The sequence below is a fragment of the Siphateles boraxobius genome, unplaced genomic scaffold (genome assembly GCF_051911475.1).
Source record: "Siphateles boraxobius isolate OS27281-9 unplaced genomic scaffold, OSU_SipBor_1 8, whole genome shotgun sequence".
NCBI classification, from domain to species: Eukaryota; Metazoa; Chordata; class Actinopteri; order Cypriniformes; family Leuciscidae; genus Siphateles; species Siphateles boraxobius.
The window spans coordinates 16,051,063-16,067,424 of NW_027509208.1; the positions used below are offsets into that span (position 1 = coordinate 16,051,063).

At 39.9% G+C, this 16,362-nt stretch overlaps 1 protein-coding gene across 1 annotated transcript in view; it reads left to right on the forward strand.

Moving 5' to 3' along the window:
- The first annotated feature begins 300 nt into the window (after window positions 1-300).
- dsg2.2 (desmoglein 2, tandem duplicate 2) overlaps window positions 301-16,362 on the forward strand; it is a 31,704-nt gene continuing 15,642 nt past the window's right edge. The window contains exons 1-8 of the mRNA XM_077220963.1: window positions 301-479; window positions 2,174-2,296; window positions 7,289-7,444; window positions 7,806-7,947; window positions 8,056-8,225; window positions 8,335-8,469; window positions 9,125-9,310; window positions 9,685-10,166. Coding sequence (XP_077077078.1) covers window positions 426-479; window positions 2,174-2,296; window positions 7,289-7,444; window positions 7,806-7,947; window positions 8,056-8,225; window positions 8,335-8,469; window positions 9,125-9,310; window positions 9,685-10,166 — 1,448 coding nt within the window. The 5' untranslated portion in view covers window positions 301-425. The remainder of the gene's footprint in view (window positions 480-2,173; window positions 2,297-7,288; window positions 7,445-7,805; window positions 7,948-8,055; window positions 8,226-8,334; window positions 8,470-9,124; window positions 9,311-9,684; window positions 10,167-16,362) is intronic.

The following is a 16,362-nucleotide window of genomic DNA, read 5'->3' on the forward strand; positions in this document are numbered from 1 at the left end:
TATATATATATATATATATATATATATATATATATATATATATATATATATATATATATATATATATATATAATAAACAGTCTGTTAAACTCTGTTACTTGAACATTTTTCACTGCGCTCCAAAATGTTTTTGTGTGCTCCTAGATTTTTTCATTTCGGAGCACATGTGCTCCTTGGGAAAAATCTTAGCGTAGAACCCTGCCTTTAGGCAGGAACAGAGTTTCCCCCTCTATCATAATTAAAATGTCATTCCTCAACCTTCATAGGATGAAAGAGACACGTGATGAGTTTTTTACTTTTGGGGCGGACAAAAATTTGGTTTGAGCCTTATATTTTTGTGTTGCAAAAGAAGGTGGCGCATACCGTTTGAAAAGCCATTGACGACACTCTTGACATTGATAGATTTCTTTCAGTTCTTCTAGAAGATGCTCCCTCACTCTTTGTTGGCTCAGACATTGCTGCTGCTTCTCACAGTGCAGGTATGTAAAAAGAGATGGATGTAACCATTAAACGCTGTTTTTTTCTTATTTATTTATTTATTTATTTATTTGAAAAAATAGACCAATTCAGTATGTTGTGAAAGGTTGTCAAATGTGACGCATGTGAATATGCTGCAGTGAAAAGCATCGTCTTAATCAGTCTTAAAATAACACTTTATTTTAGTGTCTTTGCAGTTACATGTACTAACTCTAGTAATTACAATAAATTATGCATAATTAAATACAAATAACCCTAAACCAAACCTTGACCCTGACCCTATAGTAAGTGCATGTTGTTAATTTATATTATTCAGTTCTTAAATGTATAATTACATTGTAACTAATATATAATTAACACCTTAAAATAAAGTGCAACAGTAGTTTTTGTCTTTTATTTTTATAAAAAATATCTAAATAGTACCAAAACCAGATAAATTTGCCTGAGACGAAAAACTTCACTGTTAATATTTAACAGAAAAGGCATAAATGCTGCTGTTAAAACCTAAAAATTGTGCTAACATGAACCATGCGCTAACATGAACTAACAACGAACAGTTAAATAACATTAACAAAGGATCATAACTACTATAAAAATGTATTGAGCATTGTTAATTAATGCATTAACTAACTTAAACTAATGTCCCCTTTTTGTAAAATGTTATCAATAATATTATATTTTAAAAGACACATAATACATGTACATTTATTGTAAAATATTGTCAAATATGCTTTTTTAGTTTAAGTAGAAAAGTATGTAATACTGAAAATGTATATTATATTTAACAAAGCAATTGCAAAATAATTCCCTGTATACTTTATAAGGGAAAGAAGCACTATTCTGTTTGCTTGCAATTAAATTACATTTAGTGATTTTGTAGCCTTTAGTATCACAAACATCAGTATATTGTACAGTAACAAACGGATTTTAATACCTCAAATAGGTTGGTATATTAACATAATATAAGAATTTGTATAGAAAATGTTTCATTACGAAATTGCTAGTATCAGCAAGAAACGTATTGAATTAAACATGAAATTTTCAAGAACTGAAATTGTATATATGTAAAACATACAGTAATCTTTGTTTTATTTACAACTTCAAAATACATATATATATATATTTGTTCAGTGCATATACAGATACCAAAATGTTATTCCGTAATGACTGTAACATCACTGTTTTTATGATTATGATTATTATGTTTGATTAAACCTATATACCAATAAAGTAAGAAAAAAAGTAATTCAAGAACAGCTGCAAGTCGTAATATCTTAATAGAAAATAAGTTATAATAATAGATATAATAGAATAATAATAGAAAATATATGTTGTTTGAAGGATTTAGATATTTTTACTGTAAACAAGACAAAAGGGCTGATTTTTTCATTTGGAAGTCTGAAATGAGAGACCTCACATACAAAATATTAATATAGCATTGAATGTTGACTTGTAACTGTGTTGTTAGGATCCAGAATAGGTGAACCATCTCACATTTTACTACTTGCATAAACAAAGTTGCATTACTAAAACAAAATACACGACCACTTATCACCGTTAAAGAACATAGCAATTAAACCTAAAAACCAGGCCACAATTAAAATAAAATAAAAATAAGATGGTATTTTAAAAAGTGTTATGGAGCAAATATTAGTTGTTATGTGTTAAGGTTTTCTTTTCTTTTTTCTTTTAACAGATCCTGAGCACTGGAGATTGTTGGAAAGTTCCAAAGAAGCAGCGTCATAAAAGGGAATGGATTGTACCTGTTAAAAAGATTACAGAGAATGTGGACTACAGCAATGAGCCCTTTATCAGCAAGGTAATAGAAACAACTTACAATACAGCAAATCTCTCCAGTCGTTGCACGTACTGCATATTACAATGCCGGCTTTGATAATAATATTCAGTTATTCAAGTTATAATCAAGTTATTCAGTATACTTACTCAGTAAATCAATTGTTTATTAAAAGATAAAACTGTTATACAGCCAGTTGTCAGCACTTTCCATGAAAAGGGTATACCTTTAATACAATACCTTTATTTTTTAGTGGAAAATAAAACTATATAAACTAAATTATATGACCTGTTTTATTTTCCAATTATTTTAAATTAAGCTTGTTACCAAAATTTAGGACATGTCAAATTATTTTTTGCTTATTTTCAAGCAATACGCATTAAATCGACATCCAAATTTCAATAGACAAAATTAATTACACAAAAAAATATAATAATAAAAAAAGCAGGGTTACTGTCAGTGGTGTAGTGTCTGGGCATGCAGGGTATTTACGTGCAAATGGGCCCGGGCCATTTGGGGGCCCGCCGCCCAATAGAACGAGTGAATGTAATAATAATTCGTGGCCAAAATAAATATATTTTTTGTATGCATGTCATGTGCAGTACTTTCTAATTTCTCTTTAATTTCTTGTGTGCATGTGTTTTTTGTGTTTTTTGCACTCCGTGGCTGCCGTGGAACTACCCCGTCATTTTTTTTTTAATGATGCTGCACTACGAGCAGCATCATTAAAAAAGGTTTCATAGCGACAAATTAAAAAAAAGAAAACAGTGTGTAAGAGGTTATTGTTGCTTCAGCGGAGCAGTCATTTTTTAAAACAGAAGCTAATAAAAAAAAAATTTGCAGAGCACCATGTCACAGAATATTTTTCATTGAGAATGCACAAAGTCGTGAATTAAACACCAAGGACATCGTGGATGAATTTGCTGAAAAAAAGGCCTGGAGAATCCAACTGAAATTACTGAGTAGGTTTTTGCTTTTACATTTTGGGCTGCTGTGTCACAATCGTTTGTATGCATGCAGTAGTTTATTATTGACACTGACTGAGCCTTGGTTATGTTAGACTTTTTTGTTGTTCCGTTCTGGGGTGTGTTTCCCGTACAGCGGCGTAACTCGATGCTTGGAGAAATTGACTATTTAGTCACGACTGTTTCCCCGAAACCATATTGTCACAAAGTGGTCGTTCAACCACCTTGGTTTATGACGTCAGGCACGTGGTGGCAAAATAACTTCTTTTAATGAAACTGTTTGAGATCTAATTAATGCTAGATGTTTTGATATAAATTACAGACATGGCAATTGAGGAGTATTTCTAATTTTTCTCGGTTATTTCGCTTTATTTCCAGACTCAATCATAGGCTCATTCTTACATAGTAGAGCATGTTCGCACATGCGCACTCTTCAAAAACGGTGCTTTAAATCTCTTAACGCTAAAAGACGTAAATGACATTTCTATGCATTCTAAATAAAAAACACGGGTTGTACTGAATGTCAGCTTGCTTCTTTTGCTCAAGATAAGGATTTATTGAGTCCACATGTCAGGTAAACTAGAAACTCTGCTTCTAACCACAGGTCGAGAGCTGTCGTTCCAAACAAGTTTGCGATGCTGTTTGCGAATGTTCGTAGGAGTGATGGCTTCGGGAAACACCAACTCATTGAACTATGCTGATAACGACAGAACTTGCGACCATAGTTGGCTAACGATGCTTTTGCGAAACACACCCCAGTTTAGCCTTGACCTTCCATTGCGGTTCAGTGCTTTTCTACAAGCCTATCAAACATCAACGCTGATCACTGTGCATCTTTTACAGGATTCATGGCTTCCTTTGTAGTCAATTCAGCTTTCATTAGGGTTTCTAAAACCTAGTAAAGCTGGTCAACCAGGGAAGTCCTGCTAGTTAAGCTAGCCTGGGGTGCGTTTCCCGTACAATGACGTAATTCGCTGCTACACTACCGTAGTACGATGCATTGTTGAAGAAATCAACCAGCTAGTCACGACTGTTTACCAAAACCGGTATTGTCGCAAATTGGTTGTTCAACCATGTTGGTTAATGATGTCACGCAGGTAGTGGAGTAATAACTCATCTATTTTACACTAGATGTTTTACAGACATGTCTTCTGAGGACTATTTCTCATTTTTCTCAGTTATTTTGCATTATTTCCAGATTCAATCATAAGCTATTTCTTACGTAGTAGAGCATGTACGCACATGCACACTCTTCAAAAATGATGCTTTAAATCTCTTCACAAACTAAAAGACATAAATGTAACTTCTATGTATTCTAAATAAAAGATATAGATTGCACTGAATGTCAGCTTTCTTATTTGGGTCAAGATAAGGATTTATTGAGTCCACGTCACGTAAACAAGAAACTCTGCTACTAACCACAGGTCGAGAGCTGTCATTTCAACCACACAACTTTACGATGCTGTTTGTGAATGTTCGTTAGAACTATGCTTTCGGGAAACACAGACTCGTTGAACTTTGCTGATAATGACAGAACTTGCGACCATAGTTGGCTAACGATGCTTTTGGGAAACACACTCCTGGTTGTGAAAAGTTGTTGGGTAGTGTCTTTTTTATGGTATTGTTTGGTATGGTATTTTTTTATGCTACAGTGAACATCTTTAAATGTCTCTTTGATGTACTTGAAGGACGGGGTTAGGGGGGCCCATATACATGTGTTTGCATATTGGCCCGGGACTGACTTGCAGTGAATTTACTTTAAAACTTATTTGGTTACACTTTATTTTGATACTCCACTTCAGACATTTTAATAACTCATAATGAAATATGACTATCTGATTTCCATTACACGAGAGTAGATGTTAAAACTTCGTGCTGATTTGTAATCGGCTTTCGCCAAGATAAGCACCAACTAAGACATAGCTTTACAGTAACCTATGCTTCTCCATCCATTTACACTTCTTTCCAAATGGTGATGTGAATCTCCTTCTGCCTGGTGGTAATAGTATTTGCACACACAACGGCTGCAACCACAGTGCGGTCCCCTCATGACAACCGCCTGGATTGAGCGGAGTAGGGGACATCTCTAGGGTCTTCAAGTGGGCACCTTCCGTCCTCAGTGTTTCGTCGACTAGCCCACGACACCTCAAGAGGGCTCGACAGTGACTCTGGCGTCCCAGAGTCACCCCCCTCCGCCCCCCCTCCTCCGTCCACCACTCAACTCAGCCCAGCTTGCTGACCTTTACATCCCTCTTGCTGCTGAGACTGCTCCTTTGACCTAACCACAATCTCTCACAACCTCTCCACAACCCGACCATACGCGCCAACCCGTTTGACTAAGGCTGTCGAGCCCCACTGCGGACGTTAAAGTGGTCAGTGGCAACAGTTCCGTATGGCATACTACCGCAAAACACAATATCTGTCCAAACACCAATCCTCATTCACGCAAAATACACAGGAACGTAATAACTGTAATTACTATGCAAACTATACAAATAAACCAACAGACTCATTAAAATTTCAAGAATTTTTCGAAACCGTAGCATGGCGGCCTTTACACAGCCAGCCAGACTCTTTCCGTCTCAACCACAGCCGGTTGCTGCTCCTTTCTGCTGCTTCAGATAAGTTCTTTACTGTGCGACGCAACTCTTGGCCACTGAATCCGACGTCTCTGAGGAACCGGGTTGTGGAGTGTGCCACAAATCCTCGACAACCCACTTCCACTGGATAAACCCGGACTCTCCATCCTCGCTGTTCTGCTTCAGTGGCCAGCTGAGCATACCGCATTTTCTTCCTCTCTTTGCCTCATCTACTGCATCCTCCCATGGCACTGTTAACTCTATCAGTTGAACAATGCGTGCTGATCCAGACCACAAAACAATATCTGGTCGGAGGTTAGTGGTGGCAATCTCAGGTGGAAAAATAAGCCGTTGATCAAGATCAGCCAGCATTTTCCAGTTCCTAGCAGCTTCCAGTTGTCCTGAGTGCGAATTTTAACACCTTTTATTGGTGGTTGCTCGCCTGGGCGGAGGAATATTGTCTTCTGTGTGTAATGTTTTGCTAGAACAGATGGCAACTTATTTTTACGCTTGTCTTCCAATGCTAAAGCCAAACATCGGAGTACTTGGTCATGGCGCCAAGTAAACCGACCTTGGCTAAGAGCCACCTTACATCCTGTCAAAATGTGCCTTAATGTGGCAGGTGATGAAAACAAAGGACAAGAGGGATCCTCTCCTACCCAGAGGTTTAGGTTCTGTGGTGATGGGAGAACATCATATGTTGACCTGATAAGGAAACTGATCCTACTCTCTTCCATTGACCAAAGGTCTTGCCAGCCCATCTTGCGTTGTTCCACACTCTCCCATCTCATCCACTCTCCCTGCTTGGCCTGGGAAATGGCCTTTATACACCTCATCCTCTCCTCCTGCTTTCGCACCTCGTTGACTACGAGCTTCCTCTTTTGAGCAGGGGCTGCCTTGTGCCGTTTAGGAGGAGCTAAACTGAGCCCAAAACACCCAAAATCTTAGCTGTATGATTTTTTTGACAAGCAGTCATTGTACAAAAAGTACTTAATAAATTATGAAAACAAGGGGTTAAAGATATTAAAAAGAAATGAAGAAATTCTTGTTTGATAATATTTTCTTACAGTAACAGTGTTGAGGCTTGGTGAATGCAGTCAAGTTTGTTTATAAAGTTTGTGCACTACAGTTTGTGAAAATTTAACTTTTACCATTAAACTTTAGAAAATGCCAAACTGGTGATACTCTTTGGGTTTTACAGTTTTTAGGGATTTTGCATTTTTGTAATGGGGTAATTTTTTTAACAGTATTTTATTAGTAAATTATTAAGACACAGCTAAACAAGTTTTGGTTATTAAAATCAGTTAATTCTTGGCCATTATAAATTCTTAAAATCATGAATGATTTTAATTATTATTGAATTGTGATTTAATTATTATTGAATTGTGAAACTTTCCAGGTTTTAGGACCATTTACACTTATCTTTAGTAACAGTATTCTAACCTGAATTAATGCAATATGATCTTTCTCAGATGCGATCAGACATTGACCTGGACATGCCGCTGCGCTACACTCTAAGGGGTCCAGGAGCTGACAGGCCCCCTGTTGGTTACTTCATAGTAGATGAGTACAAAGGGTTCATTCGCATTTTACAGCCTCTGGATCGTGAGGAGAGAGAAAACTACACCGTGAGGATCATGAACACAAAATATTTCATATACAAAGCATATAAGCAAATCATGTGTTATGCTGTAGACCGAGACTATAGCTGTCACAAGGGCTGTATATCAGTAACTTTCAAGGTTTTAAGTAAAAACTTGATTTTAAAAAACGGATTTGTACTGTATGTTGGTTTCAGATATCTAGCTCAAAACTCTTTCTGAAAACTAAATGGTAAAATTACAATATCATCAGATTTTTGCTATAGTTGTTAAAGTTGCTCTTGGTTTCTGATCAATTCCAGACAGCCTTTTCAAGTTAACAAGAAAGTCTTTTTCATATACAAAGTCATATCGTACATAGAAGCCTTGTTTTATTTTTATCTTGTAGCTTATTGGCACTGCATGGTTCTTTAACAACACCATAGCTGAAGATAATATTAAAGTAAACATTGCCGTGGAGGACCAGAATGATAACTCACCAGTTTTCAACAAGGCAGAACGAAGCAGTGTTTATGAGGGGTGTCCAGTTGGTGAGCCTGCCAATGCATTGACATTGTCAACCATTTTCTGATTTTCTGCAATTAGGGATGACCAATCCTTCACCTTCAATGTATTTTTTATTGTTGTGTCCTTTCAAGGAACTTTTGTTACACAAGTTGTGGCAAAAGATGCAGATAAGGCAAACACTCTTCACAGTAAGATAGCATACACCTTAATCAAACAAGAGCCAAATAATGGCATGCTTTTCTTTGCTGTGAATAAAGACAATGGAAAAATCTCTGTGAACAACCCAACGCTTGACAGAGAGGTATTTGCTTCCAGTTATACTATATATATATATATATGTGTGTGTGATTATGAGTCAGTTTCTTTTGCCAAAGAGTCAAGATGGATTCATTTCCTATTCTGTTAAACAGGAACACAGCTCTTATGTTCTTACGGTGCAAGCTGCTGACATGTATGGAAGTGCTCAAGGAAATTCTGCTACAGCTTCTGTAACTATAGACATCCTGGATGTTAATGACAATATTCCTACTTTGGAGAAGGATGAGGTGACTATATGCATTGGCTAATATAAATAGTCAGAAGGTCACAGTTCTGACATTAAATGTGTTGTTTTCTTCATACCCTTGTGAATAAAGAAGTGCACTTAAATGCATTGAATGTGCACTTGTAGTGTACTTCAAACCTTTATAGTATATTTAAAACAAACTGTACTTGGAGGTATAATACTGATAAAATAAAATGTTACTTAAGCGTATAAAAAAAAGTACAATATCATCACTATCAGTACATTTGACACTAACTATATTATTTCAAAGACAATTCATAGTTCTCATGTTACACCCTTATGCACGTGCACCTGGAGGACAAAAACTGGCCTACCAGGTTTTTTTCAAGTTTGCACTAAGCACTAAAATGTTGACAGTGATATTAAAAGACCAAATTCAGCATACACCTTATCGAAAAAGCATACTATGTACAGGCAAGCAGATGAACCCAGAATATAAAACGCGATGCGCAGTTTCTCGTTAAGCGTATTTTTATGCTTAACCATCTATAGCGCATTGCATTCATAATCTAAAATATACTCTTTTTTTCTCAAAGGTATTCCTCTTAGACTTTTGTTTATTAACTTTAGTATAAGATAATGTTTAATAATAGGTGGTTATGGGAACGAGTGTGAACTGTTTTTTCTGGTTTTAGTTTTCAGCAAGTATTGAAGAGAATGTGGCACCCATTGAGGTTTTAAGGATCCAGGCACTGGATATGGATGAAGATAGGACAGACAATTGGTTGGCCGTTTTTGAAATAGTCTCTGGAAACGAGGATGGAAGTTTCACTATTGAAACTGATCCGAGGACAAATATGGGTATTTTGTACCTGAACAAGGTCAGTGCTTATTTTGTACACAGTTCTGAGAAGTTCATGTGACGGAACCAAGGAGATCAATACTAAAATGTTTTGAGGGGCTGTTTTAGTGTGATGTACACATCACATTTTATTTACATATATTTATTATATGGTCCATATTGAGTAACCAAATGCATGTTTTCGGTAGCACTTAATTTTACAGTCCTGTTCCCTGTGTACATGTACATATTAAAGTAATTACAATAACTGGATAATAAATAGGTACTGACCCTGAACCTACCCTAAACCTAACCTTAACCCATGTACTTACCTTATATTAGCCAGTACTCTCTTAGGTAAGTACACTGTAAGTACACGTAAGTGAACGTGCAACCCCTTTTTCTCTCCTTTAGCCTGCTGACTTTGAGTCAGCATCTGCTATGAACCTAAACCTAGTTGTTGCAAACAAAGCTTATCCAGGAGCACATCTAGGGAGTGGAGCAGGAGCAGCAGGTGCAGGCATAGGAACTCATGGTGCATCTGGGGCTTCTGGAGCCAGTGGTCAATCTGGGGCTTCTGGAGCCAGTGGTGCATCTGGGGCTTCTGGAACTGGTGGTCAATCTGGGGCTTCTGGAACTGATGGTCAATCTGGAGCTTCTGGAAACGGTGGTCAATCTGGCTTTTTTGGAGGAAACGGTAAACCAGGCTCCAGCACGTCCAAGCAAAAGTCATACTTAGTGAAGGTCAGCGTGAAAAACAAACTAGAACCCCCAAAGTTCCAGCCAAAGGTCAAGCCTATATCGGTATCTGAAAACACCAAAAGTTCTATTCCAATAGTAATTGACACCTACACTGCTGTAGAAGAAGACACAGGGAAAACAGCAGAAAAAGTCAAGTGAGTGTTTTTCAAGAATTTCTTGGTAAAACAACAACAAAACTGTCAGTTTCAAGATTTGACAATTTTTCAAGAAAATGATCTGGTTAAATATGCAGTACAGTACCTGTCCTACACTTCGAGGGGCCCTAAGCAAAACTTTGTGAAGGGGCCCCCATTGAAACGCGACAATGTCATTGGCAGCCGGCAGCCTGAGACGTCACTGCTGGTGCGACCGTAGGTATAAGAGGGTGCCTGTTAGGGGTGTGCCCGAAGCCAAATACCTTATTCATTCAGAAAGGCACGGATAATGGCTTCAAAACGAATAACAAATAATTCTGCCTAATAATATTCATCTGAGGCTGACACAGTCACTCCTCGTGTTTGCTGGATAAAAGGTAAGTCAGGGGAAAGCACGACATTATACATTAACTTCCAAAATCACTACACAATAATGAGTGTATGAACTGAATGAGTGAATGAAATGAGCGCAAATCAAATAGCTGTGTTGCTGTTGCCTCTCCGTGTGTATCTCTAAAAACAGAGCTTGGCAAGAGTAAATCAACTAAAATACTACACCATACACATGTTGTACTATTTGATATGTATATTTAAACCTTGTACGAGATGCATAAATGAATGGAATAAGCGCAACAAAAACGCAAATCAAACAACCGTGTCCCATCTTTGCGTGTCTCTCTGAAACCCAACAAGCTCTGACAAGAGTAGCCTAATAATCAGCTAAGATATAAAGCATGTCCATTTTCTACTACTTGATATGTCTATTTAAATGTTTTAAACTTTGTATGATATGATTGGCTACATATTTCTCTCTCACTCTATCTCTGAGAGGGGATTTATGCTGGTACATTATTTATAATTTGTTCAGATTTGCATTTGTATGCATTGTAAAAGTTTTTATTTTATTTCTTTCAACTTCATGTTCAATTATTATTATTATTATTATTATTATTATTATTATTATTATTATTATTATTATTATTATTACTGTTTTAATTATAACTTTTTTAATCACGACAGACTTGAACTCAGGTCGCCCGAAGCACAATCACATTACACTTCAAAGCATTTTTAAAAAAAGCACTTCAAAGAAGAAGATATTTAAATATATGTTATAATCATAATAAAAATATTATTTAATCAGTTATACAAGGCAAATTTGTTCCGTGATAACTATGAAGAAAACAGATAGGCTGTAAAACCACAGACATAAGGGTCTTCTCAAGTAATTGTATGACCTTCCGGGTAAAGCCCTGCCCACTTCAGGCTTCAGGTTTTATCAGTAGACAGATACAGAAACAAGTTATTTTGAGATTTTTACAGATACAAATACAAATACAAAATAATACCCACACAGGGAATGCGTGCTCTAACAGCTTAGACTCCATAGAACTAGCTGCCGTAGTCACTATTACCATTCTATAGGTATGCACCAGAGGCTGTAGGTTACATTATTCCATTCGGCCATAGCCCAAGCTGCACGCACCCTGACAAGCGAAGTACCGGCTTACATCCTTCCTGTCCTCCTTGGAGAGCTGAGTAGAAAGTCTCAGCCCACAAGCAGCTCATGGACCTGGTATTACATATTATGACTACCTAAAGAGAATACGTCCAATGATTAATAGAATATAAATTCTGGCCTGTCTTCTGGGGGATGTAAAGTATCCAATCTCCCCCTAATACACCACCAGGGAGGCTAAATTTGCTAACTCAGTAGCGAAGGCCAACAACCTGTATGCACACAGCACCTCCCCATAAGGAGGCCTCGAATGAGAAAGAATTTCTAGCAGGCAATAACCTCTCACACCGGATTTTATAGACGGGGACCGGGAGTAGATACTCTGCATAAACCCTCTGAGCGAAGGGGAGAACTCTAGCTCAACCTCTTACTGCTGGTGAGCAGATGCCTTAGCATGAAGTCCCTCTAGAATGAGGGGAGGCCTAACTATACTCTTGTCAAGTCATCCTCATTTATATAGCGCTTTTAACAATGTAGATTGTTTCAAAGCAGCTTTACAGAGATAAACATATAATTTAAGGTAACAGAGATTGGTTTGGTTTTATAGTGGTTCTTGGATAATGTTTTCTCCAGCTAAAGTTTGTTTTGATTGATTCACTTCCGTCTAAATGATCATTTGTTATTAAATTAGGGGCCGCTAAGACGACACCGTTCTCTCTAAACAGACTTTAAACGCGAAACTGTGATAGACGCTGATGCCATTCACATGCACATTAAGAATTGATTCTATAGTTATGTGCGTATAAATATATGTACGCAGGTTTGTAATTCCTTACAAACCATGCCTAAACAAACTACTTGTCTCGTCTATAAATTTTATTCCAGAATTTTATTTTATTTTATCACTTAGGGTAGGTATGGAAACCGAAAACTTCCACAACGCTTTATCTGTAGAGTGGTATATGGATCCTCCATAGGGGAGGCATTGTCATCCGGTCCAGGCGAAGGTCCTTCTGTCACGGACACACACACAGGAAATGTAAGATCCAATAGCAATTTATTGAGGTAATCCGTAATCATAATCCAAGTCAGGCAAAAGGTCAAAATCCAACAAAGGCAGTCCAGAAAACACGAAACAGTACAGGCATGGAAACATGGAAGTGCACGGACATCAAACAAGGACTCCATTACAAACACTGACACAGACAGGGTATAAAACAAAGAACTAACAATGAATAACAGGTAACAGCTGGGTACAATGATGACGGGGAACAGCTGAGTGCAATGAACAGTGATTGGTACAGACAAGGATTGTGGGGGATGCAGTTCCAGAGTGAATGGTGACAGTATGGGCAAGAGACCTCTAGTGGACACCCGGGGAACACAAACCAGACACTGTGACATAACCCCCCCCTCTACGGAGCGGCTACCAGACGCTCCAAGACCCACAAAGAACAAACAAAACAAGAGTCCAGGAGGGAGGTGGAACGGTGGAGGATCAGGGGGAGGGATGGGGGGCCAGGTCCATGGAAGGGAACAGAAACAGGGGGTGATGGTTTAGCCAGCGGCCAGGGCGAAGCAGACGACGCCTCGGGCGGCCAGGGAGGTGAAGACGCCTCGGGCGGCCAGGGCGGTGAAGACCCCTCGGGCGGCCAGGGCGGTGAAGACCCCTCGGGCGCCAGGGCGGTGAAGACTCTGGGCTGGACGGGACCAGCGGTGAAGTCTCTGGGCTGGACGGGACCAGCGGTGAACTCTCTGGGCTGGACGGGACCACCGGTGAAGGCTCTGGGCTGGACGGGACCAGCGGTGAAGGCTCTGGGCTGGACGGGACCAGCGGTGAAGGCTCTGGGCTGGACGGGACCAGCGGTGAAGGCTCTGGGCTGGACGGGACCAGCGGTGAAGGCTCTGGGCTGGACGGGACCAGCGGTGAAGGCTCTGGGCTGGACGGGACCAGCGGTGAAGGCTCTGGGCTGGACGGGACCAGCGGTGAAGGCTCTGGGAGAGCGTTGGCGAGCAGCTTGAGCGGAGCTGGCAAGGCGAGGCTTCTGGGTATGACGCTTGGGTGGCGCCGTCAGGGCGAGACGCTTGGGTGGCGCCGTCAGGGCGAGACGCTTGGGTGGCGCCGTCAGGGCGAGACGCTTGGGTGGCGCCGTCAGGGCGAGACGCTTGGGTGGCGCCGTCAGGGCGAGACGCTTGGGTGGCGCCGTCAGGGCGAGACGCTTGGGTGGCGCGTCAGGGATGGTAGTCACCTCTGGAACTGTCTCTGGGTTAGGAGCCACCAGACAAGTCATTGAGGAGACCTTTCTCCTCCTCCTCCATCTCCGGACCACCGGACTCGGGACCACCGGAACTAGGACCACCGGACTCGGGACCACCGGAACTGGGGCCACCGGAACTGGGGCCACCGGAACTGGGGCCACCGGACTCGGGACCACTGGAACTGGGGCCACCGGACTCGGGACCACCGGACTCGGGACCACCGGAACAGTCACGGAGGAAATCCTCCTTTTCCTCCTCCGTTTAGGGACCACCGGAAGCAGCTGTGAAGGGTGAGGCGGTGGAATGGCGGTAGGAAGCTCCAGTTTGGAAGCCATCTTGTCTGGTGACACCGGCAACGAGTTGGCCACTCCTTCTGGAAATCTAAGCCCAACTGATATATCCCACCTGCTGCGGGAATGAAGATATCCGACAAAGCCGTCAAAGTCCAGTATCTCCAGTCCCCTCATTTCCCAGGCTGGCAAGGGATCATCAAGGCAGCAATTAAAAAGGTCTTTCAAAGCTGCATCATTATATCCCATGCCTCCTGAAAGAGTCAAAAATGTCTGATGCAGACAACCCACCGTCTGGCCCTGCTGACGTAGTGTCATCAAATTCTTGACTCGTCCCCTCCTCTCCTTCTCCGTGTTGGGGGAAAGGATACGAAACCCCATAATGCTGGATGTATAAATGATGGAGTCCTTCTGTCACGGAACACACACAGGTTCAGTGTGTTCAGAACACATGACAGTTTGGGGAAGAGACCTCTAGTGGACACCCGGGGAACACAAACCAGACACTGTGACACCTTCGTCACATCTGGAAACGGCCTAGATCCGGCAGGCTGCGTGAAAACCTTGGGATAAACAAAGACACTAAAATTAGCGTAGATGCCATTCTTCTTAACGTGTACATCAGGATTTAAGGGAAGTGTTCCCAGTTCCGGCTGAGCTAATCTATCCAGCCTAATATTGAATTATAGAAGTCGTCTCTGAATGTATTATGTGAATGCTAGGTCAAAGAGATGTGTTTTTAGTCTAGCTTTGAACTGACAGACTGTGTCTGCTTCCCGGACAATGTTAGGAAGATTGTTCCAAAGTTTTGGTGCTAAATAGGAAAAGGATCTACCGCCAGCAGTCGATTTTGATATTCTAGGTATTATTGAGATTGCAATAGGCGTGAAGGACTATAATGCCTTAAGAGCTCGCTCAAGTACTGCGGAGCTAAACCATTTAGTCCTTTGTAAGTAATCAGCAATATTTTAAAATTTATACGATGTTTAATAGGGAGCCAATGCACTGTTGACAGAACCGAGCCAATGCAGTGTTGACAGAACCGGGCTAATATGGTCATATTTCCTGGTTATGGTAAGAACTCTAGCGGCTGCATTTTGAACTAGCTGTAGTTTGTTTATTAAGTGTGCAGGGCAACCACCCAGCAGAGCATTACAATAATCTAGCCTTGATGTCATGAACACATGAATTAGTTGTTCCGCATTTGCCAATGAGAGCATATGAGGTAATTTAGATATATTTTTAAGATGGAAAAATGCGGTTTTAAAGACACTAGACAAGTGACTTTCAAATGAAGGATTGGCATCAAATAGCACACCAAGGTTCCTAACTGACGACGAAGACTTAACAGAGCAGCCATCAAGTGTTAGACGGTATTCTAGGTTATTACGTGTGGAAGTTTTTTGTCCAATAATTAGAATCTCTGTTTTTTCAGAATTTAGTAGTAAGAAATTACTAGTCATCCAATTTTTTATATCAACTATGCATTCCGATAAATTTGTGAATTGGTGAGTTTCGATAGGTTTTGAAGAAAATATAGAGCTGAGTATCATCAGCATAACAGTGAAAGCTAATCCATGTTTCCTAATGATATCTCCTAAAGGTAGCAAGTACAGAGCGAACAGCAGTGAGCCTTGTGGTACGCCAGACTGAACTTGTGATCGTGTGGTCAATGGTTTCAAATGCAGCACTAAGATCAAATAACACTAATACAGAGATACAACCACGATCGGATGATAAGAGCAAATCATTTGTGACTCTAATGAGAGCTGTCTCAGTGCTATGGTGCGGTCTAAATCCTGACTGAAAATCCTCGCAGATATCATTTCTTTCAAGAAAGGAACACAGTTGTGAGGATGCTGCTTTTTCTAATATCTTTGATAGAAAAGGTAGATTTGAGATCGGCCTGTGATTGCCTAATTCTGTAGGATCAAGTTGCGTTTTTTTAACAAGCGGTTTAATCATAGCCAGCTTAAAGGTTTTTGGTACGTATCCTAGAGACAAAGACAAATTAATGATGTTAAGAAGAGGATCTATGACTTCTGGAAGCATCTCTTTCAGTAGCTTAGTCGGTATAGGGTCTAACATACATGTTGTCCATTTAGATGAATTAACGAGTTTGCAAAATTCTTCCTCTCCTATAGCATCAAATGAATCAAATTTTTACCTCAATGTGACTACAATGCAC